General features: G+C 43.5%; 2 protein-coding genes across 4 annotated transcripts in view; one reads left to right on the top strand and one right to left on the bottom strand.

Moving 5' to 3' along the window:
* Window positions 1-13,540, top strand: part of Dyrk4 (dual specificity tyrosine phosphorylation regulated kinase 4) — a 39,195-nt gene extending 25,655 nt beyond the window's left edge. Inside the window, exons 11-16 of the mRNA XM_021235308.2 lie at window positions 2,478-2,559; window positions 5,179-5,351; window positions 6,496-6,556; window positions 10,466-10,595; window positions 12,137-12,312; window positions 13,041-13,540. Of these exons, the coding sequence (XP_021090967.2) occupies window positions 2,478-2,559; window positions 5,179-5,351; window positions 6,496-6,556; window positions 10,466-10,595; window positions 12,137-12,312; window positions 13,041-13,270 (852 nt within the window). The 3' untranslated portion in view covers window positions 13,271-13,540. The remainder of the gene's footprint in view (window positions 1-2,477; window positions 2,560-5,178; window positions 5,352-6,495; window positions 6,557-10,465; window positions 10,596-12,136; window positions 12,313-13,040) is intronic.
* A 1,639-nt stretch (window positions 13,541-15,179) lies between these two features.
* The window catches only part of Akap3 (A-kinase anchoring protein 3), a 29,270-nt gene continuing 17,237 nt past the window's right edge, over window positions 15,180-27,212 (bottom strand). For all 3 annotated transcript variants that reach the window (XM_013123626.3, XM_040737473.1, XM_040737472.1), the window contains one exon: window positions 15,180-15,528. In XM_013123626.3, the coding sequence (XP_012979080.3) occupies window positions 15,373-15,528 (156 nt within the window). In that variant the 3' untranslated portion in view covers window positions 15,180-15,372. The remainder of the gene's footprint in view (window positions 15,529-27,212) is intronic.

The following is a 27,212-nucleotide window of genomic DNA, read 5'->3' as shown; positions in this document are numbered from 1 at the left end:
CTGGCATTCCCCTGATCCACATCTAAAATCCATGTATCAGTGTACATACCATGTTTGTCTTTTCGTGACTGGGTTACCTCACTCAGGATGGTTTCTTCTAGTGCTGTCCATTTGCCTGCAAATTTCAGGATTCCATTGTTTTTTTTTCTGTTGAATAGTACTCCATTGTGTAAATGTACCACATTTTCTCTATCCACTCTTCAGTTGAGGGGCATCTAGGTTGCTTCCAGGTTCCAGCTATTACAAATAATGCTGCTATGAACACAGTGGAACAAACATCCTTGTTGTATGAATATGCTTCTTTTGGATATATGCCTAAGAGTGGAATTGCTGGGTCTTGTGGTAGACTGATTCCCATTTTCCTGAGGAATCTCCATACTGATTTCCAAAGTGGCTATATGAGTTGGCACTCCCACCAGCAGTGGAGGAGTGTTCCCCTCTAAGACTTCTTGGAATTCATTGAGAATGAAGACACTACAGACCCTCTTGCTTCTACCTCCCCCAAGTGTTAAGACTACCAGCATGCACCACTGTGCCTGCTAGGAATTGATTCTTAGATCCGTGCCACCCACTGGACAACAAGCTCCTCCTAAGAGCAGGGGCTACTTTTTCTCACTGTCAAGTCCTCAGGATCTAACACAGAACCTGGTACCAGAAACAGAAACCAACAAATGATTGTAAAGGCTGTCAGTTCAGAGCAGTGCCTCAGAACTGGTTCATGAACCAGCCTAACTCACAGAGAGGCAACTGTTCTTAACTTGTCCTTACTCTCTTCTACATCCTTAAAAGCGGTTCATTTCTTTCTGAAAACTGTAAGTCCTGGGCTTAAATTTTTGTGATTAAAGATTTTCAAGATAGAGAGATACTGTCACAACTGATTGGACCCTCATAAGGATGGAAATATATTGATTTATTCATTACACCCAGCTTCAAATTGCCAGCTTTCCGGCTTGAAAGGGTCCCATAGTACCTATGGTCTTCAGATTTAAGGGGCTGGATTCTACCAAGGAAATACCAGTCAAATAGTCAGATAACAGATTTCTTTGAGACATGAGTCGAGTGTACTCAGTAAGTATGCCCCTTTGGGAAATGAAACACAAAATCAGGAGGGTGTTTTGTGACCATGTATTAAAAAGCTGGGAATTAATTGTTCTTGAGTCTTTAGTGTTTACAGTGTATGAGTTTTGAGTGCCCATAGCATTGCTCCCTTCGAAAAGAACTTTCTCCCAGTAAGAATGAAGAGGGGAGGGTGTTCCTGTCAGTCTTCCATTGCTGTGACAAAATACTGATGGAAATTAGCTTCTTAGGAGGAGGAAAGGTCTGTTTTGGCTGATGACTTCAATCTATAGTCAGTTGTTGCCATCATTTTTGGAACTGTGACAAAGCAGGACATCGTTACAGAGAGCAGAGCTATTCATTTCATGGTGGTCAGGAAGAGAGTGTGGGGGTGCTGGTTCTCAGTATCCCCGTCACTTCCAGGCCCCAGTGGGTTAACTTCCTTCCACTAGAGCCCACCTTCTAAAGTCCCTACCACCTCCCCGTAGTGCTGCAGGCCAGCAAGTAAGTTTGCAGCACACAAGCTGCTGGGGACATATAAGATCTAAGGCACAGCCTAGGGCCAGTCCCATTTAGTGAAGGAGTCTCTCCATTGAGCTGGAGACACACAAGAAAGTCTTGTTCTTTTAAGCCTTCTGCTGTCTATTCTCCCTGGATTTATGGAAGTACTGATGGAGAGATGTATGTTTTGTGTGAGGTACCAGAGATTTCAGATTGGCTCGGCAGTGCCCTATGTGCATGTTAGCTCAGTAAGCAATCTTCTGACAAGGAGACCCTTGATACACAGTTAGCCTTGACCAGCACAATTTCACCAAGTTTTATGTCAAGACAAGAGGCCAGAGCTCTGCCTTGATCTGTGACTTGACTAAACACCTGGCTCCCAAAACTCAGCATAAGAGTCATACAGCCCCATCAAAAGTCTGTCTATCTATCTATCTATCTATCTATCTATCTATCTATCTATCTATCTCTCAATTATCTATTTATCTATCAATTCATTGGTTCTATACTATCATACCAAAGTGTTAAGGATAGCATTTCTTATAAACATTACATATATTCATCCAGTAGCATTTGTAAGGCCTTAAGCAAGCCAAGCAAATAATCAGGTACCAAAGAGCATGTAAATAAACTGATAATTGTCAGGAGTTGTTGCACAACCAGTAAGGGAAGAGACAAAGTATATGCAAATGAAGGAATGAAAAGCAGTGGATGCTGGGTCCAAATCAGATATTGACCACAAGTCAATGTGGAGTCCCAGCACGGGAAGACAGTGGGCAGTGGAGAAGATGTGGGAAGAGGACTTTTGAGGTGGTTATATTTGAACAGGACTGCCCATGTACAGGTGGGACACACAGGTAAGGAGAGAGCCTGGGTACCATTAATTTAAATAAACTTAACATACATCTTCTTCTCTCCAGGAAAATATTGTGTTATACCAGCGGGGCCAAGTCACTGTTAAAGTTATTGACTTTGGATCAAGCTGTTATGAACACCAGAAAGGTAGGCCCTTTGTCAGCCTCTCTGTCTGAGTTCTGCTATTATAAGTTCTCTCTATTTGCACACCAGGTTAGCTGGGTGCTAGCCTGGACTCAGCCATCACAATTGCCAGCATACATTTGAGCCAAGTGCTTCACCATCTCTGAGTCCAAGTTTTACATCTATAAAAGGAGAGAGTTGTTTCCAAAGAGCATACAGACTCTCTGAAGTTCTCATAATCCATAGCTATGGAATGAACTATGAGCACTGGGTCCCCAAACTGACCAGATGAGCTTAAAATCACTCTAGGGATCTGGGACATTATAGTTCCCAGGAGCCCACCTTACATGCATAAAATTCAAATTTCTGGTGAGTACTCAGGAGATTGCTCTTTAGAAAATATTCTCTCTACAGTTTAGAGTGAATCACTGCCTGTGATTCAGCCTCTGGACCTTTTCAAGCTGTAACCTAGAAGGGAACCCTGGGGCACATTCATACCTACCTTCACTGAACCTCATTATCATATGCCTCTCTGCCTTTTACAAGTCTGGTCTAGAGACAATGTCCCAGCTATACATCATTCATTAGTCTAGGTACAAAAAGATAGGGCTCCAAACCCCAATATCGTTTCACAAAAGTGAGATAGCATCTGGCTATGTATTCCAGGCTGGCCAGGAACCAGGGGTCCTTCTGCCTCCACCTCACAGATGCTGGGATCACAGATATGTGCCACCACACCCAGCTAAATTCATGCTTTAAAATGCCTTGTGTAAGACAGGGGCTGTAGCTCAGTTTATAGAGTGCTTACCTAGAATATACCTAGGAATTATCAGGTCTAATCACAGCAACAATAAGCCAGTGTGGTGGCACACACCTGAAATCCTAGCACTGGGGAGGCAGAGAGGCAGGAGGATGGGACGTTCTAGGTCAGTGGGTCTCAACCTGCGAATTGTGACCCCTTTAACAACCCTCAATCTCTAAAAATATTTACATTATAATTCATAACAGCAGTAAAATTAAAGTTACGAAGTAGCAACAAAAGTAATTTTATGGTTGGGGGTCACCACAACATGAGGAACTGGATTAAACGATTGCAGCATGAAGAAGGTTGAGAGCCACTGGTCTAGGTAATATTCAAAGCTACTTTGTAAGTTTGAGGCCAGCTTGGGCTCCGTGAAACCTTGTTTACAAGCAAACACAAGCCCAACAAAATGAAAATGTTATACATAAGTGCTTGACAAACCAGTTTTATAATCAAGTAGAGTAGACTAATTTATTTTTAAATAATGAAATCTTGAAGTTGAGGAATCAGTACATCCTCATTTGACCAATTTAACAACAGAGAATGTGATTACAGGACTACTGCCTCTCTCTGCACCCACCCAATAATCAGAAATCATGGTCATGTGGAAATTACCAACAAATTCCATCTCTCTGCCTCCAAGCCTCTCACCTATAAAATCCAGGGTTCCTGAAGCAGCATTGTCTGCATATCCTCCCCTGCTTATTTAATAAAAACAAAAAAACAGGGTCTCAATTCTTTGTCCATGTTGGTCTAGAACTCACAGCTCTTGCCTCAGCCTTGTGAGCATATGAGCTACCTGGCCTGGCTTTACATTTAAATTATGCAGTTTGCAGGTTTCCTTTCCAATTGCGACTTGCTTACTTCCTTACCAAGCATTGACATTCTCCGAAAGCTGTCTACCCAAAGTTTGAAAACTTAGTTTATATTAACCTTACAGTTAGTTTTTACTGTTGTTGGTTTTCAAACTTTACTTTTGAAACGGTCTGATGATGTAAAAATGTGTGTAGAAACTGATCTTGCTGGCCCCACACATAGTTTGGAGGCTAACGTTCTCTTTGAGAAGCGCCTTGATACAATGACAGCTGGGACGTGTAACAATGATAGAAAGTGCTTTCAACTTGTGAAGGGCTCTTACAGCAGGGCTCTAAAACCCTGCTCTGTCAGTCATTTAACACAGTACCATTAACCAAAGTCAAGGGTCTTTGACTTGTATTGGCTGCTCAGTCACAGGCATTCAGCTAAAGAATCTAAAATCACACAGCTTTTTGGTTAAATGGCAGGCGCCTTCCTCAGTCTGATGTGCTACATGATAATGATGCTACCTTTCAACTAGATTTGTGGCTACAGGACAAACAACCCCTTACCCGTGTGGCTTCACAGGCATCTTCAAAACCCTGCACTGAAAACCATGTGTCTTTCCTCTCTCTCCTTGTGTCTGTGCCCAGCTTTCTCCTGGTGTCAGAATGTAGCTCAGAATAGCTTTGAACTAAACAAGTAGCCTAGGCTGGCCTTGAACTTACATCCACCTGCCTTAATCTCCTAAATGCTAGGACTATATGGTTAGCCCCATACACACAGCTAGCAGGATTGTGGGGGGGGCAGGGGTTGTTATTTAGTTTTATTTTTAAAACAGCTAATTTAATTTACTTCCTTGGCATCTACTCCTTTGGAGTTCCTCATTAATAAGAAGGGGATAACAACCAGCTACTGGGAGGATTAATCTGTTAGTAGATAAGCCTACAGAGGGGGGTGTTTATGAGGGCGGTGCTCTAAATTAGGTACCCCAGAGGCATTTGGAGAAACCTTTGTGGCAAGGTTTCTCTCCCTTTGCACCACAGTGTACACATACATCCAAAGCCGGTTCTACCGATCTCCGGAAGTGATTCTGGGCCACCCCTACAACATGGCCATTGATATGTGGAGCCTGGGCTGCATCATGGCAGAGCTGTACACCGGATGCCCACTGTTCCCAGGGGAGAACGAGGTCGAACAACTGGCTTGCATCATGGAGGTGAGGGGGAGGGTCAGCCACCAGCATAGATGATGTCCTGGGATAACCTCCATTCCCAGTCACGGGGTTTCATCAGACCCAGCAAGGGCAGTGCCCTGTGTACTCACCTACTTCCGAAAGTATTTTTTGTAATGATGTGCTTCTTGTATTTTGCTGAGCTGAGAGCTACCTTTTCATCACTGTAAATACTGACATTTAAAAATAAAACAGTGATACTAGTCTTTCAATACATCACCATAATGATGATAATAACAATATGGAAGTCAGTGTAGTAACAATAACAATCTGAAGCCAGATCACACTGGTACCCACCAAACCTACCTAAAAGTCTGCTGCTTGTGTTCCTAAACGATCTCACCTTTCTCTTGCTTTGTTCTTCTTTCTCCTTGAAAAAACAGGTAGATAAAATAGCTGGGAGTGGTAGTCAAGTGATAGTTAACTGGTCCAGGAGTTAGTAAACCAGGGCCCAGCCTTGGATATATCCTTATGGCATACCACATTGTTTTCTGTGAACCATTGAAAACGAGAGTCAGGATACATGTTAAGACTGAAGTACCCTTGAACCATCCCTGCTTCTACCACGTGGGAGACTGGGGCATGTGAGTTGTGTTCCCTACTGTTCCAGGAACACTCTACTTCCTTTGGACCTCTGAAGAGGTGCAGAACCAAAGGGTGGGGTTATGCCTAGGCTATGTCTGCCAACCAGGGCGGAGGGTGCGCTGGTTAATTTCTCTTTGTCTTATACACATGTGAGTTTCAGAGAAAACAGTGACCAGTCAATACTAAATTTTCTCTCCAAGAATATTCTTTTGTCTTCTCAGGTTCCAGGGCTTATTGCCCTTTGCCTCTCCCAACCCAGTGTTCCACCCTAGAAGTCTTCCCTCATTCACTGTGGTTTGCATGGAACTGAGAAGGGATCTGGGTGTTACCACAGTGTCTCACCTGTTTTCATGGCCAGTGTAGGATACTGAGGCAGCCTGGAGTAGGAATTGTAAGTGCTCTGCCACTGATGCAGTGTTGGCGCTTAAAGCTTTTGCGCCTTAAATGTAAAAGACAAACTTTGGCCAAAGTCCCATCTAGATCTTGACAGCCTTTGAATTTGTGACTCCACAATAGTGACACAGCCACACTGTACTTGTTGAAGGTTCTGGGCCTGCCACCTGCCCACCTCGTCCAGACGGCCTCTAGGAGACAGATATTCTTTGGTAAGTTCCATGATCTCTTTGTCCCATTGTGTACAGGGAGGTGTCACTGAACTTGAAGACACCTTCCACACCCTAGACAGACAGACAGACACTTTTTCTTTTCCCACAATGAAGGGTGATAAGGAGCAGCAGAGATGATAATTGGTACATAGTAGTGTGACAGATGGTGTCACACAATGGAAAGGGGTCTTCAGAGCACAATACCAGGAGCATGGGAGACCCTGTTCCTCAGATCTATCAGTTAGTACTGCAACCACGAAAGATTAAAAACATACTCCCTCCTAGAGGTGCTCCCCAAACAACTTGGCCTCTCTTGCCATGCACCGTGTTGAGAAATCAGGGCAGAAACTTCTGGCATAGTGGGAAATTCCACTGTTTATAGTGTACTGTTATTGGAGAATACTACTACTACTACTACTACTACTACTACTACTACTACTAGATTTGCATGTGTAGGGTGGGGTGTGTGTGTGTGGGTACATGTGTATGCACGGGGATGCCAGAGGACAGTGTCATCAGGTACTGTTGTATGACACTATTCCTGGGATGGTGTGAACAAGCATACACTCACCCAGAGAGGGAACTGATGACAGACCAAAGTAAGGATTGCAACAAAGCCCAGTCGCCCAATGAATGTTACTGGTGTTACTTGCAGGAGTGTAGGTGAGGGGTCACGGGGAGGGGGTGGGGTGGTGGTGGGCAGAAATGACTTAAACACAGCTGCATCACCAAGAGCCCAGAATGGGTGACAAGAAAGTTGCAAGTCTGAAGCTCACTGCACTGTCTGCACGAAGCTCAACATGTTGGAAAGTGGCTTTTTCAGATAGCCCAAGTGGTCTGGGCCTCTTCCAGGCAGCTCAGCTGCTCTCTGCTTCTTCCATGGAAGAACATTATCTCTAGGCAGTTCTCATAACTTATGTATGTTCTGGGAGAGAAGGGACTAGCAAATCTGTTTCAGGGACTTCCTGAAGCTTCTGGATTATCTCCTGAGATTAATGAGCTCTGCTGCAGGTTGACAGACTTCACCTCTCTTTGGAACACCCTAAGTCTTAAGGAGATTCCCTCTAGATGGAGGTTTATCCTGGAAAGTACTGCCACCCAATGGGTACAGTCTCCTGTTTCTGCCTACCTTCATTTTGAGACAGCACCTCTCACTGAAGATGGTGCCTACATTTTGGCTATACTAGTTGGTCAGGAAACTCCTGTGATCTCATTGTCTCCATTCCCCTGGAGTTACAGGTGCTGTCATATCTACACTTTACATGGGTGCTGGAGATCTGAACTCAGGTTCTCATGCTTGCGCAGTGAGCATGTTATGAACTCAGCCTCTGAGGATTATCAAGTAGATGGAAGCCAGGCGTGAAGGACCAGAGACTCCCCAGACAGGGAGCATTTCTAACCAACCACTGTTGTCAGTCAGGCTAGTTGACAGGCTCACACCAGCTATGCAATCTGAGTCTTTTTAGTCCCTTCTGATTATTGACAGGGAGTGGCCTCAGAAAAAGTAGGCAAATCATAGATTACTCTCAGCCTTCTCCATCAGCAGTAGAGTTAAGATTATCCCCATAGGGAGCCACTAAGACAAAATGGTTTCAGTCCTGCTGGTCAGCATGTATTGGTTTCCCCTCTTATGTTATTCAGTAGCAAGCCATGGCTTCAGACTTACTGGCTCCTCACTCAGGTTTCCTTGAACTCTCCACGATATAGAAACTAAAAAATGAAGGCCCAGCAGGTAGAAGTACAACACTATGATCGGTCTGTCCCATGCCATTCCAGTTTTCCAATCTTTCAAGTGTGACTTCATATTTCTGACTAGAGATTGGAAAACCTTGCCTCTGAGCAAGGCAGTATCCTTGTTCTCTCAGCACAGTACTCCGAGATACTTAGCTTTCCTCCAAACACTTTGAGGATGAGTACAGGCTCTGGCTGACTCCCTGGTGAGCTGATAGGCTTTTGACTGCAAATGTTCTTCCCACTAGCTGCTTACAGAACTGAGCCTTTGGGCTTTGAAGAATTGCAGGGAAGAACAATGGACCTAGGGGGTCTCTCTTTTGTTAGACGATCACATCAGGGAAGAATCACATATTGTAAACCTTGAACACTGACCTCATGAGACAGTATCCAAGTGGGGACACAGGCATCTTTGTTGGAAGACTCCAAAGTCATGTGAGCTGATGTTTTCCAGTGTCATCATGCCTAGGTCTTGGGATAGGTTTTCATAGCAACATCCACATCTTGGCATCCTCGACGTCACTGGGGCTGCATCCAATTCACAGCTGCCCAAATGTTAAGATCATCTAGATACTAAGCAAAAATACTAATTGCTATAATTCTCTTCTGTGACCCATGAATCTTGGGTCTATAATATCTGCTCTTTGGGACTCTGGACAGGTGACTCTGGGAAACACCTTTTCATTTCTTTTCTTGACTCTTCTCCCTGGTTTGGGTTGTTAACAATTTTTCAAGCCCCAGCTACTTTGGGTTACATTCCTACTCAGCAGGAAAGAGAAGCTGCCTCAGTGAGTGTGATAAGTTACTTACAGGGCTGTGAGGTTGATTGCTCCTGTGTTTGTTTGTTGGTTTGTTTGTTTTTAGGATTTTTTTTGCAACATAGGGAGAAGATGAGTGCAGGCGTCACCTCTAACAGGAAACAGAATCGGTGTGGGTTTATAGGCTCTATATGATTCTCTGGTCCATTCACAACCTTGTAAACACAAGGATATCCGTGTCCACAAATTCCTATACACATATTTCTGGAAGTTTCTCTTCCAGGAACTCAGTCAGAGCAGTTTGGAGGCTCTGAAAATTATATTGGTTATGAACCCAGTGGAACAGAGTTGGGCATGGGGTCTACAGTTAATTCCCAGAACTCCGGAGGCAGAGGCAGATGAATTGCTGTGAGTTCAAGGAAAGTGTAGTCTCCATAGCAAGTTTCAGACAAGACAGGGCCACATAATGACACCATGTCTCAGAAAAAGGAGTGACGGAGGTGAGCAACATGACAGAAGAAGTTCATTATGTGGCCTCCACCATGCTCATCACACAACACCACTTCTGAGAACACTGAAGTACATGGACTGTGTAAATGCATATATTTGCTCACTTTACAAAGTGTAAAGCAAAACCGCGGCTCTTCTGAACATCATACAAGAACCTCAATGTGCAGTTGAATGGTTTCATCTTCAAAGGATTCTACAAAACATCCTCAGCCAATCTTTAAAACCTTCCAGACTTTTGGCAAGGGTCTTACTCAGTAGAAAGAGGTGAAGAAAGGTCATTTCAAACCATGTCTTCTGTGCCAGGCAGGACCAAACACTCCAGTTGCTGACAAAATTTTGGTGTGACCCCAAAGAATCAAGGAAGGTGATCAGCTCGTGTGGCTTGTAAATGAGCTCTGAAAGCATTCTAAAATATCTTGCTTTATTTGGCCTCATGAACTGCCTCATTTTTATTTTAGTAAGGCTAGTGAAGAAAGAGTAAGGGCATAGATAACACAAGAAGACACAACATCTTCTGCCTAGAGATGGATACTTCTGCCATTTGATATTTATTTTTATCATTAGCACCCCCAATATACAATAACATTGGTCAGTGGCAACTGATTTAATCTATTTGCTTGATTTGGAAAGCATGTGGTGGGAAGCAGGTTCAGAGCATACAGGATAGTAGGAACTTTTGTTTTAGGCATCAGTCATATTCACTAGGTATGTGGATTATTTCAATCTGGCCGAGATTATTGGATGTGTTTCTATGTGTGGGTGGAGAAGGGTGGAATGGGACAGGCATGTTAGACAGGGGACAAGAGCTACAGGGAGGCCGTCAAGAAGCAGCATGATTGAGTGGATGGCTGTGAAGTGAATAGTGAATATTTATGACTGGAACTAAATACAGAATGTTGTTTCTCTGAAGATTCCAAAGGTCTTCCCAAAAATATAACCAACAACAGGGGAGAGAAAAGATACCCAGACTCCAAGGATCTCATGATGGTGCTGAAAACCTACGACTCCAGCTTCCTAGACTTTGTCAGAAGGTGTTTGGTGTGAGTTTGTCGGGGTGTCTTTGCCCACAGGTTCCCTAACTTTTAAGTACTATGCTTTCCCATGTGCTTGCAGTGAAAGTCTAAGGCTGGGAGATGGGTGTTAAGAGTCAGTCACTGTTCTCACAGCAGAGGCTTGAAGTCTTTAAGTCATTTAATGTGTCAGACACTGCTCTCCCTACAGTCTAGGTTCATAGGGTCAGCCATTTTCTCTGGACTCTCTGGAAGGCTGTGTGTGTGTGTGTGTGTGTGTGTGTGTGTGTGTGTGTGTGTGTGTGCGCGCCTGACTGAGAGATTGTAAGTCCTACTGTCTGGCACTTCATGAACTAAAGCCATGTCTTCTGTGGGCCTGTGGTATTGTGTGCCAAGCTATCCAGTGTACATGGGCTATACAAAAGGGAAGGACTAGGACCTAAAAGAAGGGTCAGCCATTTTATTCCACATAACACTAACGAGTAGAATTTAGATTTGGGTGAAAGTTACTTGGAAATAAGTCTATTTTGGCTTGATAAGATTGAACATGAAACCCTTTTGAAGATTAGTGTTTTTCAGCTGAGTGATATGGCAAATGTATATAAACCCAGATGTTTGGGAGGCTAAAGCAGGAGAATTTCAAGTTTGAGTTCAATCCTGGCTAAATAAGATCCTTTCTCAAAATAAAACTGAAAAATAGTAGAGTGAAACTCAATAGTAGAGTGATGTCTCAGAGTATTTGAAGTTCTGGGTTTGATATGCAGCATGTAAAAACAAAGAAACTCAGAAATTTTCAAAATTGAAATTTGTGCTAGCATCTATTTCCTGAAAGTATTTTAAGAGTGGTAGAATGATTTGTTAGTTCTGTAAAATGTATTTTTTTTTACTATGTAAGAAATTTCAACTATGTTGAATTACAACCCCTATGTATAAGTCTTTTTGTTTGCTTGTTTTTGGATATAGGATCTCACGTAGCATAGGCTAGCCTCAAATTCACTACCTACCTGAGGCTGGACTTGAACTTCTGATCCTCTTGCTTCCACCACCACTTCTCTCCCCCCCCAGAGCTGGGATTAGGCATGTGCCATCATGCCCAGCCCCTGTATGAATCTGATATTCTACAATTTTCTTTCCACTTACCTTTGGAGGCCCAGATGCCATAGTTTGAGAAGCATGCACCTTGTTTCCATCTACGTCTCATTGGCTTGGATTCTTAAGTAACATTTCTTGGGGTTGTTTGTTAAGGTTCTGGAGGCCGATCTATGCTCAGGGTCTCATTCATGCTAGGTAGGTGCCCTACATCCCAGCCCTAAACAGTACATCCTGCAAGATAATTTCTAGGGAGCCTAGACAATTTGGTATTCATATTACACCTGGTGCATTATGCATCTTTTCTTGAAAAAATTATCAATAGCTATTTGCAGTCACTTTACAATTATGTCATCACCTCTGCTCTTTGATATCTTTGAAATACAACACAGCTAAAATGAAAAACATCTTGGTTAGGCATTTTACCATGCAAAGGGAAAGTCAACAGTAACCAACTCATGTTGGGTTGTCTTGGTATCCAGATGGGAGCCTTCTCTGCGCATGACCCCTGACCAAGCCCTCAAGCATGCCTGGATTCACGAGCCACGGAAACTCAAAACACGGCCCAGGCCACAGATCCTAAGAAAGTCTAGTTTGTGTACTTCTGAGATAAGCAAGGACAAGGCTGAAGAACATCGTTCCAGCAAAAACAAAACAGGTACAACCCAAGGAGCCAGGTATGGGAGAGCCAGCCCCGATGTCTGCACAGGACGTGGGCTAATTCAGTCCTCACCATACAGCATGAGCTTACCATTCTTTGGTTTTGTGCGTTTCCTCTTTTGGGAGACTTTTTGGCCTTTTGACATTAAGATTGTCCATTTTTTCAATATTCAATTCCCTTTCTCCTTCCTGTTTCTTCCATTATGCTTACCCCATGTGCCCTCTGACTGCCTTTTATGCTCTTTTAAAAATATTTTACTTTGAGTGTGTGCTGGCGCCCACAGAAGGTGTCAGATGCCCGGGGGATAGAGTTGCAGCAGAGGTTGTAACCTTGCCTGTGGAGACTGGGAATAGTGCTCTGACCCTCCGGCAGAGCAAGTGCTCTTAACTGCTGAGCCATCTCTCCAGCCCCCTATACATTATTGTAATGACATAGAATGGCAGTGTAGCCTAGTAAAACAGATCACTGGACTCCAGTTAAGTGGGATTGAATTCTGCTGCCGCAGTACCAGGTGTGGCTCTTAGGCGATTTACCTCTCTGTGTTTGTTTGTACATGGATGGCAATAGTGTTTATTCTGAGGGGTTTAGGAAAAGATCAGTTGGATAAGCACAAAGTGCTTAGAACGATGCTAGTCACAGAATGTTCAATTTCCCCAAACTGATGCAGAACCTAATACACAGTGGCTAGCATTTGAAGGGTCACTCTTTGTCCTTCCTTCCTGCAGATGAGACCACCAAAGAAACTACAGACATACTAAACGATGACGCTGAGAAGCATGGTCAGAATTCAGGCAAACAGCAGAGCTCTCTCCAGCACATGGGTGACACAGTCCAGCTGCCTCAACTAACAGAAGCATCTGGAAAGCCAGAGACTGTTGCTGGGTCAGAGGTGACCACAGAACAACAATGCACCTCCTCCCCCAAAAGCACAAACATTCTACCACCCATCTTGTGACCCTCACGGAGGGTGCATCCTGTTCCTCACCACTATCGACTTGTATTAGAGAAGGCACTTTGATTGTACAATACTTCACACTGCTTTTTTAATGCATAAAGATTTGTAAGAAAAATCAAACTCTATTCACAGGGTTCAGGGTAGAGGTGCTTACCTGAACTTACTTTTTAGGGTGTGTGTATGTTTGTGTAGGGGGCAGTGTCAGATGCTACAGCCTCACTCATGGAACTGTAAATAAAATCAGATCTTTTCTTCTTTGTGACTGTCAAATCTATGTCAATTGTTTTGCTTTGTTCATGTGTATTTGTACATATGTATGTGCAGGTGCACATGGAGGCTGTCATTCTTCTTACTGTCCAGTTTCCCGAGACAATCTCTCACTGGCCTGAAAACTTGCCAAGTAGTTAAGACTGGTCATTGAGCAGGGATATGTCTTCACCTCCTCAGTGCTGGGATTACAAGTGCGCGCCAGCACGCCACTCTTTTTTAAGATTTATTTTTAGAGTGTGTGTGTGTGTGTGTATAAACCTGCCATGTGTGAGCAGGTGCTCAAAGAGTCCATTAGAGGGCATCAGATCCCCTGGAGCTGGAGGTGCAGGTGAACTGCCTGATGTTGGTGCTGGGAACTGAACTCTGGTCCTCTTGAAGAATGAGTAAGCACTCTCTACCACTTAGTCACCTCTGTAGCTCCATGTCTGGTCCTTTTCCATTGGTCCTGGGTATTGAACTTAGGTATTTATGCTTATGTGGCAAACATTTTACCAACTGACCTATGTCCTTGACCTGGTATTCTTGTTTCAAAGTTCTGGGTATATCATAGCATGTTATTGATTTGTACAGTTGGGCAACAGCTCAGATTCCCCGTTCCTCTATTAGCCTAGCCTCTTGCCTTCCCCCACTTCTCCCTTTCTGCAGCTAGCTTGTGCTGAGACAGGCTCAGTCTGGAAGTTCAGGGATTACCCACATCCTCCTCAAAGCGTAGTCTTGGGGATGGGGATGCAGACTAGTCAGTAAAGTGGTCGCTGCATAGGCAGGGGCTTGAGTGTGGTCCCTAGAACCCAAGTGGGAAGTTGGGTGCAGTGGTGTCTTGATTGACTGGAACTCAGCCAGCTCTGGGTGAGGTAGGCTACTTTAGACCCCCATCTCACAACAAGAAACATAAGCGGCATCCTCTAAAATCAATAAACAAATTTAAAAATCTGGCCTAGCAAGATGGTTCAGTGGGTAAGTGATTGCTGCCAAACTAACAAATAGTCTGAGTTTCTTCCTTGCCAAGAGCAAGATCCACAGACCTCACATGGTGGAAGCAGAGAACTGATTGGGTCAAGTTGTCCTCTGATCTCCACACCTGGGCTGTCTACTACATAAATAAATAAATGTGATTTAGGTTGGAACTGACTATGAGGCAGAGGATCACCTTAAACTACTGAACCTACTGCCTCCACTGCCCAAGTGCAAGCATTGCAGCCCTGCACGCCCATACACCACTGAGAACTCAGCTTTAACCAGCGCTTTCTTTTCTGCAATGGGATAACCTAGGTTCACCCTGGCTACATCTACCATACACACAGCCCCTGGGGCTCTACCTTGAACTGTGAGTAGGGCAGGAAGTGGGCAGTGATCCCACAGCTGTACAAACTGGACACCCAGAATACCACAATGTGAATGATTAGCCGTTACAAACTGTTTTCTGGTTGTTGTGGTTATGAAGAATGGAAACAAAATAAGCCCAATCGAGGTATATTCTAAGGGACCAGTTTAACCAGCTCACAGTTAGGGACAGCAGGGAACTTAGTAGGTGGCTCGGCTGTTCTTCTCTGCCATTCTGTCCCTGCCCTCTTCCCTCTGATGGTTTTCTCAGAGAGGGTGCAGCCTTACCTTTCAAACAAAAGTAAGCCAAACTCATGTAGCCCTTTAATTGTAATCTTTTAATTTATGTCCTTGCTCGCATGGACAAGAAAATCTGCAAAATCCAGTGAGTAGCGTTAGATGGTGCATCTGGTGTGGGTGGTGTGAAGGGAACTTGAGGGCCCTGTGTGGCAGGGAGGGGGGCTGAGGGAGTAGGGACATGGCCCACCGGTGGAACACCGGGTGGGCTCCAATCACAGGTTTGCCATCAGCCAGTCCAGCAGCTGCAGTCGCGTGACGTTTCCCACCGCCTCATCCAGCTGTCGCTCCTTCTCATACCTCAGCACCGACTGCAGAACCTCCCCGACGCTGCGGCCTTTCTCCACAGCAGCAGCTGAGAGCTGAAGCAGCTGTGGAGAGAGAGAGAAAGGTGAGGAGAAGCAGAGCATCCCAAAACAGGCCAGAAGGAACCTTCATGGCTGCAACCAAGAAGCCACCTGATGTGGAAGCTGAAGCCGGTGGGACTCGGGGGTTGAGGACAAACTCTCAGGGATCCATGCAGCTAAGGCTGGCCTCGAACTGCTGATCCTCCTGCCTCTGCCTCCCGAGTGCTAGCGTTATATGCATGAGCCATCTTGCTCCAAACAGATGGATTTTAATTGTTATGGTTCAAGGACTGTAGCTAGGGCCGTATGCAAGCTTAGCACTTAGCCCCAGTCCAAGAAGACTTTAACTACAGCCACTGTTGATAAAGGAAGTTTGTCGTATTAAACAAGTATTAACAGTCCCCTGTTCATGATATGATATGGAATATTATCTGTCACTGAGTCAAATCTTCCATTTTCTTCTTGAAGATGGTGCTTCAAAGTGAGTATTTGTCAACACTGCTCTTGTTCCCATATAGTTCTAATATTCTATGCTTGCCCTAACATAAATGTCTCCATTTGTGATGGTTTACATTGATTTCCAATTAGACAAGATGTGGAACCACTTTGAAATCGAACTTCTGGGTGTGGTGAGGGGCTTTCTAGGCCAGGGTAACAGAGGTGTGAAGATCTACCCTGAGTGTGGGCAGCACTTTCCACATGCTAGAGTCTCAGACACCACATAAGAAGAAAGCTGGCTGAGTGCCAGCATCCATTTCCTTCCGCTTCATCATTGTGGAGTGCAATCCTCCAGAGAAAGGAAGTCCTGGCAGCAGGGTCGTGTGGCCAGTCACATGGCCTCCACAGTGATGAAGCACAGGGAGTGATGGATGTGACAACACTTACTTGGAATTCCAGGACTCAAAAGGTGGAGGCAGGCAGATCTGTAAGTTTGAGGCAGAATGCTCTATAAAGTGAGTTCCAGGTTAGTCAGGGCAATATGCTTCCAAAAACCAAAGACTAAAACAAGTCAGTCCGGTAGCATACGCCTGTCACTCAGTTATTAGGAAGGCTGAGGTAGCATGGGACTGTCACTCAGTTGTTAGGAAGGCTGAGGTAGCATAGGCCTGTCACTCAGTTATTAGGAAGGCTGAGGTAGCATAAGCCTGTCACTCAGTTGTTAGGAAGGCTGAGGTAGCATAGGCCTGTCACTCAGTTATTAGGAAGGCTGAGGTAGCATAGGCCTGCCACTCAGTTGTTAGGAAGGCTGAGGTAGCATGGGACTGTCACTCAGTTATTAGGAAGGCTGAGGTAGCATGGGCCTGTCACTCAGTTGTTAGGAAGGCTGAGGTAGCATGGGACTGTCACTCAGTTATTAGGAAGGCTGAGGTAGCATAGGACTGCCACTCAGTTGTTAGGAAGGCTGAGGTAGCATGGGACTGTCACTCAGTTATTAGGAAGGCTGAGGTAGCATAGGACTGCCACTCAGTTGTTAGGAAGGCTGAGGCAGGACTTCTGCAAGCTCAAGCCTGAGTGACTCAGTGAGCTTCCATCTCACATGAAGTATTACTGGGGTGGAACAGGTACCTTGTGTGTGCATGACCATGGGTTCAATTCCCAGTTCAGGGGCAGGGCAAAGTTTCAGCAAAGAATTCAGAGGTATAAAGGAGCACTAAGTGGAAATGTCAAGGCTAAAAATAACATTAAATACATAAAATAAGGAGGTATGAGATGGAGGAGGCCACAGAAGGAAGATAAAATGGAGACATTATCCAAGACTAAAGACATGATAAACAGAACTCCAGGCCTGCGAATATGACTCCAAAGGTTTAACACTCCCATCCTTAGAATCAGAGGGGAGGAGAGGAGATGTGGTATGGAACAGCAGCTGAAGGACTACGGCCAAAAGCTTCCTCAGCTTACCTCAAGTCCAGAAGCTCAGCATACTTAACAAAACTAAAGAAATCCACCCCAAGACCTGTTACAGAGTTCTCAAAACTAGCTTTGTTTTTACAAGACAAGGGTCTTTCTTATCTGTAGCCCAGGCTGGCTTCGAACTCATGGCAGTCCTCCAGTGTTGGGATTCTGGGCACCAATATGCCCATTCTGTGAGAAGCAAGTTTGGGCCTGTAACCATGGCTGCTCTTCTAGAGGACCTGCATGTGGTTCCAAGCACCCATGCCGGGCAGCTCACACTGTCTGTAACCTCAGCTCTGGGGATCTGATGCCCTACTCTAGCCTCCACAGGCATGCACACACATTAACAATTTAGAAAATCACTTTTAGAAGGGCATTTAAAAACGTATTTTCCAACTGGTGATTGAACTGAGGGCTGGGCATGTACCAGGCAAACACCACTACCACTGAGCAACACTCTTAGGGCAGAGAACACCCTGAAAGCTGCCAGAGGGAAGCAGAGCATCACAACCCAAATGGCACTGCATTGCTTTTAATTAGAGGCTGGCAGGGTCGGAGGGAGGGCAATATGTAAGAAATGTCAATGGGGCGGGGGCTGGTGAGGTGGCTCAAGGGTTAACGCATTTACCATGCAAGCAAGAGGACCAGAGTTGGGCCCCCAGGACCTACATATACTGGATGGGTGTGAGGGCCTGCCTGCAATTCCAGCCTCAGAAGACAGTGGTGGGGTGTTTGAGAACAGGATCAAACCAGCTAGCTGGATCTGATTCAAAGACCCTACCTCCAACAATCAAGTGGAAGAGGAATCAGGAGAGAGCCCTAACACCAATCTGGGGCCCCTACAAACACTTACACACGTACTGTACTTATACACATGTATGTGATCTGTCAGATGGCTGCCCGATGTTACTGTGAGACCTTGGGTGACTGTCCAGTAGCCTGCCGTTTGTCATTTCTGGCACCTTTAGGAATTTGCCCACTTGCACTTCCTGTGTATCCTAGTAATGCTATTTTCCTTCTCAGGTCTTTGATGAGGTTGAAGACCAGACAGTCACAGTAAAATCCCCTCTTACCTTAGCTAGAACATATTAGGTACAAAACTTAGACTTTCCAGAATAGGACAGCTATAGGAGCAATCTCTGTTATATGCCATTACCCTGGGACTGGACACTTAGTGTTTCTTGCTTAATGTTGCTCTTGCTGGTTATAGTCTAAATTTGTGTATGTTTTTACCTTTCCTTCTCCTGGATTATACTTGATATTTGTTATCATTGTATGTAGTTTTTGTATCAGGCTTAACACCCTATTATAGATAAAAAGGGGAAATGTAGTGGCATCTTGTTTTGCCAGTGAACTTGTGGTAGTGGCCACACCCTAGGGGCATGTTTTCAGGTGTGCAGACATGACCCTTTATAAGGTAGAGGAGGGGCTGGCTCACTCTCTTGGGTTGCAGTGAGAACATTGGAAGGGCAGAGACTGCATCTTCTGGAGCAGGAAGACCATAGTGATCATTTACTATTATTTGTGTAAGTGCTTCCCTAACAAATAACCTGTTTATCTTTTATCTTGGGTCTGGTGGACTCGTTTAAACCTCGATTTCAGAGAGAAGTCCATGCCGCCTTGGGATGTGTCAGGTTGGTTGGTAGTATTCCCTTCACAATGCTTCGCTGTGACGCTGTCCTGTGCTTTACAGAGTGCTTGATTATGTCCTTGGCCTTCTGCCTCACTAGCAACTGTCTTCCCTACTGTGACAGCCAAATGTCTCCAGACTTTGGTAAATGGCCTCTGGAGACAAAACTGCATGCATCCAAGAAGCACTGGAAAGGGTTGGGGTAGAATGCCTTGCCTAGTATGCGAGGCCCTACGTTCAATCCAAACACAACAAAGGCAAAGAAAAGAAACACTAGTCCGGCAGAAACTATACCTATTATTACATATGACACAAAAGGCACACAGCTTTAGTACCCTGAGGTGGAGGCAGGAGGATCAGAAGTCCAACGTCATCCTTAGCTACATATCTAAGTCTGAGGCTGACATGAAGGTAAGGAGCACACAGCAAATGCAAACAAACAAACAAACAAAAACCCGTAAATCAGATAATTCATCATTAAAACACTTGCTCTTCAAAACCCTCTCCTCCACACAGACCAAACATTGAGAGTCATGTCTGACAAAGCAGTTGTTTCTGTAGCATAGAAAGACCTCTAGGTGGAGGATGTGTAGCTCAGTTAGTGGACTGTGTGTCTACCATGCACAAAGCCCTGAGTTCAGTTCCCAGAACTACATAGACTGGGCATGGTGCCACACACCTGTAATCCAAGCACTGGAACCTAACATGCTGTGCAGGAAGATCAGAGGTTCAGGGCCATCCTCAGCTACAGAAGGGGCAGCCTGTGACACATGAGATTCTGTCTTAAAAAGAAGGCAAATTAGCCAGGCAGTGGTAGCACACACCTTTAATCCAGCACTTGGGAGGCAGAGACTGGAGGATCTATGTGAGTCTGGGCCTGTCTGGTCTACAGAGTGAGTTCCAACAAACAAAATAAACAACAACAACAGAAAAACCAGGCAAACAACCCTCTTTAAACACCAAACAAGAAGAAAACAACCAGACAAGAGTTCTGGCACAGACATGTAGGCAATTGATTGCACCAAGGAATCTACACATGGATGAAGGAGTTGAATTACATTCAACATCTTTAGTCATTTGAATTTATGTTTACCAAATCAATCCGCAATGATCTATCACTATGACTACTATAATAAAGTCATGTTGAAGAGAATGGGAGGAGTGGAAACCCATCTAAACAGCCAGTGAGACTACAAAATGAGACGTTACTTTAGAAATCAGTCTCACTATTGTTATTATTATTATTATTATTATTTTAATTCAGTGTCTCAAAATATAGCTCAGGTTAAGTTTCTAGTTCACTAGGTAGCTCATCCTCCTGCCTCAGTCTCTCAAGTGCTTGGCTATAAATATATATCATTATTCCCAGCCCAGTTTGGCAGTTTAAAAAATTGCCCTTATCATAAGATAGCAGTTCTACTCCTCCTTATCCATGCATGGCTAATAAAAGCATGTGTCTATACAGAGGTATGAATGGAAATGCTCATAGTGGCATTATCCATAATAGCAAAAAAAAAAATGGAAGCAATTCCAGTGTCTGATAAATGGACAGTGTATATGATAAAATGAAATACTAGTCAGCAATAAAAAAAAATGAACTACTGATACAAACAACATGGATAAGCACCAAAAAATATGGTAAATGCAAAGAACCAGATGTAAAACACTACATATTCTGTAGCTGAATGGATTAATGATGAAAACTTAACAGAAAGGTCAATGGTTGTCTTTGGGTGGGACCAGGTAAGACTAGTGCTGTGGTTTGAGTGTGTCCATGGGGTCCTTTGCTGAGATACTTGGTCATCAGATGTAGCGCTGTTACGGCAGGCTGTGGAGCCTTTAGGAGAAGAGCATTGCTGAAGGAAGTGAATCACAGAGAAGGCACTTGAATTTCTAGCCTGCCTCTGCTTCCAGTCTGCGGACACGTGACCAGCTGCCTCAGCTCCTGCCCCTTGCCTTCTCTGCCCATCCTCCCTTCAGTCGCTTGACAGTTGTGAGAAAAGTAACTAATACAACTACCTAAAACACTGATACAGACAATTAGAGTCTTCAGTCTTAGGAGGTATTTTAAAATTCATAAGACTGCAATAAATAGAGTTTGCCATTGGGCTAAGACTAGACAGAGACAATTCAATGGCACGGAATATAAACCAGAAAGAATCAAGTGGAAGACAATGCAGAGGATGGGGGTGGATGTGGGAACATGGACAGACAACAAAAATCTGCCTCTTCACCTTTCACTTTACAGATAAATGCATATAAAAAGAGCAAAGTCATAAATACTTTACAGCATTCTAAAGCACTAAAAGAAAACCCAAATCAAAATTCAGGAAATAATAAAAAGAAAAACTATTAGACAGGGTGAAATAAAACTAAAACTCCAAACACCGATACATAAACTCATGGTACTGGGCATGGTGGGGTGGAAGCCTGTAATCCCAGCACTTAGAAGGCTGAGGCAGGAGTCTCCAGTTTGAGACCAGTCTGGGCTACATAGTGAGTCTAAGGCCATCCTGAGCTGTATAGCAAGACCCTGTCTCAACAAACAAATTGGAGAGCAAAACCAAAACCAAACTGGAGAGCAAAAGTATGAAAACTGTATTGGAGAATGTGTACTTTCACATATATGCATCTATGTATATTATATCATATGTGTGCATGGGTATTCTGTCATGTTTATGTGTGCATGTATATACCATATGGATGTGTTTCTCTGAAATGTATGTGTGCATGTAAATTATATTACATGTATGTATTGCATGTATATTGTCAATTATATATGCATGTAACCACTTGGGCTAAAAAGGATACAAATATACATGGGTTTTACATGTACACACTTATATATTTCTAGAAGAACATTAGAAATAGTTGAGTTGCTTTTTTTGCAGGGAGAGCAATAGAGAAGTGCTTTGATGAGGAGAAACCCTTTATTTTCAGTGTTCATCCTTTTTTTAATATGAGGTTTGATCTTGCATCCATATGACCTATTAAAAATAAACTCTATAGTGTCGAAGGCAATTGGGTTTTTGGGAACCCCAGGCCTCAGTGAGCTGCATCAGCATGATGATATATGCATATACCAGTCTCTTTCCAAAAAACAAAATCACCTCAGATAGTTTCTCTGTTTTTTGTATCATTCAACTGTCCTAACATGAAGAAGTCAAACTGCATTCCTTCTACTTTCCCTTCAATAAAATAATAGGTGGATATATTTTTCTTCAGAATTAACAAAGCTGTGTAAAGGGTCTACAAGCCTATTTTCTCATTTAGATGCATACATTACAGAATGCTAGTTCAAAATTCACTAGTAAAATGTATTATGCATTTTACATATGGGTGTGTAACAGAAAGATGGCTGCAGAACAGAAGTGTCTTCGCACACTGCACAGGAAGGCTGTGCTTGTTTCAGCTTGTTTATTAGTCTACACTGTTTGCTAGAATATAGTCTCCTTTCCTCCTGCTAGCTACTGTGGCCAAAATAAGTGTGCTGTATAGACCAGGAACACTGAAGGACACAGAGTTTGCTGGTGTCCCTCGGGAACAGATCTAGCATTGGAGCTGGATGATGACAGATGACTGATTGATTGACTCTGCATTTTCTGGCTACCAGACCACCTGGTAACTCAGCTACCAAGGTTATATGTACACACATCAGCTGGGTATTTTGCTAAAGATAAAGATTGTGTCCTAGTAGGGCAGAAAGGAGGCTTAAGATCCTGCACTTGTAATGGTCCCAGAAGCTGTGGGCAGGATGTTCCCTAACACCCGTCAAGTAACAACTGTAGCCTTGCTAAGACTGGAAGTGCTATCCAGACTGAATTTAGGCTCCACCATTTCTTGCTCAGGATTGATACAACCTAATCTGCATTCTGTTTAATTCCATGTCTTCCTAGTCATTAGATAAACCCAGTTTCGGGGGTGATTAATGCAAATTATTAAAATAGAAAGCTTTTTTCCTCCATGTCTTCTTGGTTTCTAAAAGGATATTTTTTTTTTCTGTTTGATGCTGGAGGTCAAATCCCTCTATCTCCCCTCTGTCTATCCTAGGCCTCAAAACAAATGACAACAATTAAAAACAACACTAAAATTCAAGATGTTAGAACATCCTACCCTTGTCTTTTGATTTAATTCACAAGTGTCCATGGAGACACCTCTAAGGGTCACCACCAAAGGCTTAGAAACTCTGGTTTGGGTATAAAAAATGCCACCCATTCCCTCCTGTGCTTTTGATTCTCTGCTCTAGTATTTATCTTTCTCCTTAGGATCACCATGGTTAGTTTGATTTCAGTTTTCTTAGACTCTCTATGACAATGTAGCCTCAAGAATTAGGATAAGTTTGATCCTGAAAACTAAAGAAAAAGAGGCTAATGTTTTGCTGTAATATTGTCTGGCCTCAATATAAGCTGGGTGATAGGAAAATACATCCTCCAGGAGATCTGTTCCAGACGCATTCAGGGAAGTAGTGTAAAGTGCCTATGTACCAGCCCTCATGGCCCTCCATCAGGAAATGGATTATGGCAAAGAGAAACCCCAAGGAAAAACTCATGGTCTTAAGTGATCCCTGTCTGTGTCCAAACTCTATTTTTCCAATGAGAATCAACAGACCACAGGGACCAGGGGATGTGCCTCCTCCTACTCCATGGAGTTCTACTCCAAGCTTACATTCTCCCCAAGCCACCAGAGAAAAGAAGCCAGCCCTATAGAGCATAGTAAGAGTGCAGCCTTCTATTGACTATTCTCCCTTATGCCTACACTACTCCCCTCAAAACAAGTGCCTGATCCCAGGGGATAAACCACATCTACATCCTGTTTTCAATCAAAGACCTTCGACAATGCAAGGAGGAACTTGGGAAGGACCAACACAGATTTAATGATAACTTTCAGGCCTTAACTTTAGTCCTGGATTTTGACTCCTTGTACCACCCCTGGGGAAAACAGACACTCTAGGAGGAAGCTAAAAAACAATTAGTCAGTGTCCTAATGTGCAAGAAAAAAGATGATAAAAAGCCTGCGCACACACACACACACACACACACACACACACACACACACACACACACACACACATCGCCTTATCTCAACAGGCTAACTGATTTCAGGAAGTCCATCAAACAATCTCTCATCTCTGAAAAAGACAAGCCCTTTAAGGTCAACATTTTATTAGCCTGACAGCTACTGGAATTCATAGAAAGCTTCATAAACCACAGATGGGAACCTCAAACCCCTCAGGTTCAGCTGTTGGACACTGTCTTCTGAGATCTGGTGGGAAACCAACAAAAAAAGAAAAAGCAAGCCCAGATGATTGTACTTGCCATTGAAGGAACTTTTGGGTAGATCAATACCCCAGGAATCCTTATAGGTTATGCCTGCTCAAGTACAAAAGCCCAGCCATTAGGAATGTTACTACAGCAACATCTTTCCCTTGTGGTCACGTCCGAAATGTAAGGACCCAAGGGCCTGCCACTTCCAATCAGAGTAGGAAGGGGCTAATTCACAATTGAGGGTGCCAGGGGACAGGTTGGACCCAGAAGATGCTCAGGAAGCCCTGGATAGGACAGGTAAGAAAGTTAATCTGCTCAAAGATACTGGGGGCCCTTGCTTAGTCTTTACCATTCCCTCTGGAACTTTCCTTACTTATAGATAGCAGACGTAGAAGGAGCCTTCCACATACAGTATTTTTTTACTCCCAAGTATTCTGTCAATTTATACGGTTAGGGAGAAGAACACCTCAATTAGAGTATTTTATACCTCCCTTCAGTATTCTGTCAATCATGCATTCCTGGTCACTTCTCAGTGACCTTAGTCCCTATTGGGAAGGGACATACTAAGTCACCTAGGGACAATCTTGCAATTTAGTCATGAAAGTCCTAGACTCTGAAGTGCCCTGGGGAATTCTACCAAAAGTGGACTCAATTGTTTGGGATTGCTTACCCAATCAAAATTATGTCAAAAGCCTAAAAGAAGCTATCCTAATGAAAAACTAAGAACTAACAAGAGCAGACCCAAAGCTAGGATTATGACCTATCATATTTTTTTCTAAATCATGGCTTATTGCTCTCTTGCTGGGGCCTATGTAATACCTCAGTCTTCCTAGTAGTCAAGCCAAACAGGGAATTCCACATAGACAATAAAGAGAAAGAAATCAGAGAAATATCACCCTTTACAAAAGCCACAAAAACATGAAATATCTTGGGGTAACTCTAACCAAACAGGTGAAAGACCTGTATAACAAGAACTTTGAGTCTTTAAAGGAAGAAATTAAAGAAGATACCAGAAAATGGAAAGATCTCCCGTGCTCTTGGATAGGTAGGATCAACATAGTAAAAATGGCAATCTTACCAAAAGTAATCTACAGATTCAATGTAATCCCTATCAAAATACCAGCACAATTTTTCACAGACCTTGAAAGGACAATCCTCAACTTTATATGGAAAAACAAAAGGCCCAGGATAGTCAAAACAACCCTGTACAATAAAGGAACTTCAGGAGGTATCACCATCCCTGACTTCAAGCTCTACTATAGAGCTATAGTCCTGAAAACAGCTTGATATTGGCATAAAAACAGACAGGTAGACCAATGGAATTGAATCGAAGACCCTGATATCAACCCACACACCTTTGAACACCTGATCTTTGACAAAGAAGCTAAAACTATACAATGGAAAAAAGAAAGCATCTTCAACAAATGGTGACATGTAGAAGACTGCAGATAGATCCATATCTATCACCGTGCACAAACTTAAGTCCAAATGGATCAAAGACCTCAACATCTATAGAGCCACATGAACCTCTTAGAAGAGAAAGTGGGAAGTACCCTTGAATGAATTGGTACAGAAAATCCCTTCCTGAACATAATAATACCAGTAGCACAGACACTGAGATCGACAATTAATAAATGGGACCTCCTGAAACTGAGAATCTTCTGCAAGGCAAAGGACACAGTCAACAAGACAAAACGACAGCCCACAGAATGGGAAAAGATATTCACCAACCCCATGCCTGAGAGAGGGCTGATCTCCAAAATTTACAAAGAACTCAAGAAGCAAGTCTCCAAAACACCAAAGGATCCAATTAAAAAGTGGGGTGCAGAACTAAATAGAGAATTCTCAATAGAGGAGTCTAAAATGGCTCAACATCCTTATTCATCAGGGAAATGCAAATCAAAACAACTCTGACCATCTCACCCCCATCAGAATGGCTAAAATCAAATGACAATGTATGCTGGAGAGGATGTGGTGAAAGGGGAACACTCCTCCATTGCTGGTGGGAATGCCAACTTGTGCAGCCACTGTGGAGATCGGTATGGAGATTCCTCAGGAAAATGGAAATCAGTCTACCACAAGATCCAGCAATTCCACTCTTAGGCATATATCCAAAAGATGTACACTCATACAATAAGTTCATAGCAGCATTATTTGTAATAGTCAGAACCTGGAAGCAACCTAGATGCCCCTCAACTGAAGAGTGGATAAAGAAAATGTGGTACATCTACACAATGGAGTATTACTTAGCAGAAAAAAAAATGGAATCTTGAAATTTACAGGCAAATGCATGACATTAGAAGAAACCATCCTGAGTGAGGTAATCCAGTCACAAGACAAACATGATATGTACTCACTCATATATGGATTTTAGACATGAAGCAGGGGATTGCCAGCCTACAATCCCACCACCAGAAAGTCTTTTTCTTTCTTTTGCACTCTGACTCTGATTCCTGTCTGCTTTAGAATGGGAGGACCCAGTCACTAAAATTCCCCAGCAACACAGTTGGAGAGTCCTCTATCAAAAGTTAGGAAACAGCTCCCACCTTTTCCCTGGGACACTAGAAAAAATTTTAGGGACCTAGTTTTTCCAGAAAGAGCCACCCTACACTATGTAAATACTTTGATATAGGGCCTGGGGAATGCTTAGATCAAAATACCAGTCTTAAACATCCTGGTCTCTTGAGGTTACCATGTCTCCACAAAAAGCCCAGGTAATCAGTGAGAAGTACACTATGTTGGATGCATGTTGGCTCTGGAAGCATGACAATCCCCCTGTCTCCAATTACAGCAGTATTCAAGCCAGTTTCACAAAAGACAAGCAGCTTTGATCCTTCAGGGGATGGCTGTATTTTTGTCAAATCTGTATTCCTAAATTTGTATTGATGACAAAAGCTCCTACAAGGGCCTTTAGCTCT

Source organism: Mesocricetus auratus, unplaced genomic scaffold (assembly GCF_017639785.1).
Source record: "Mesocricetus auratus isolate SY011 unplaced genomic scaffold, BCM_Maur_2.0 Super-Scaffold_100676, whole genome shotgun sequence".
Classification (NCBI taxonomy): Eukaryota; Metazoa; Chordata; class Mammalia; order Rodentia; family Cricetidae; genus Mesocricetus; species Mesocricetus auratus.
The sequence above is the reverse complement of the archived record's forward strand: the minus strand, read 5'-3'. Positions and strand labels throughout refer to the sequence as shown.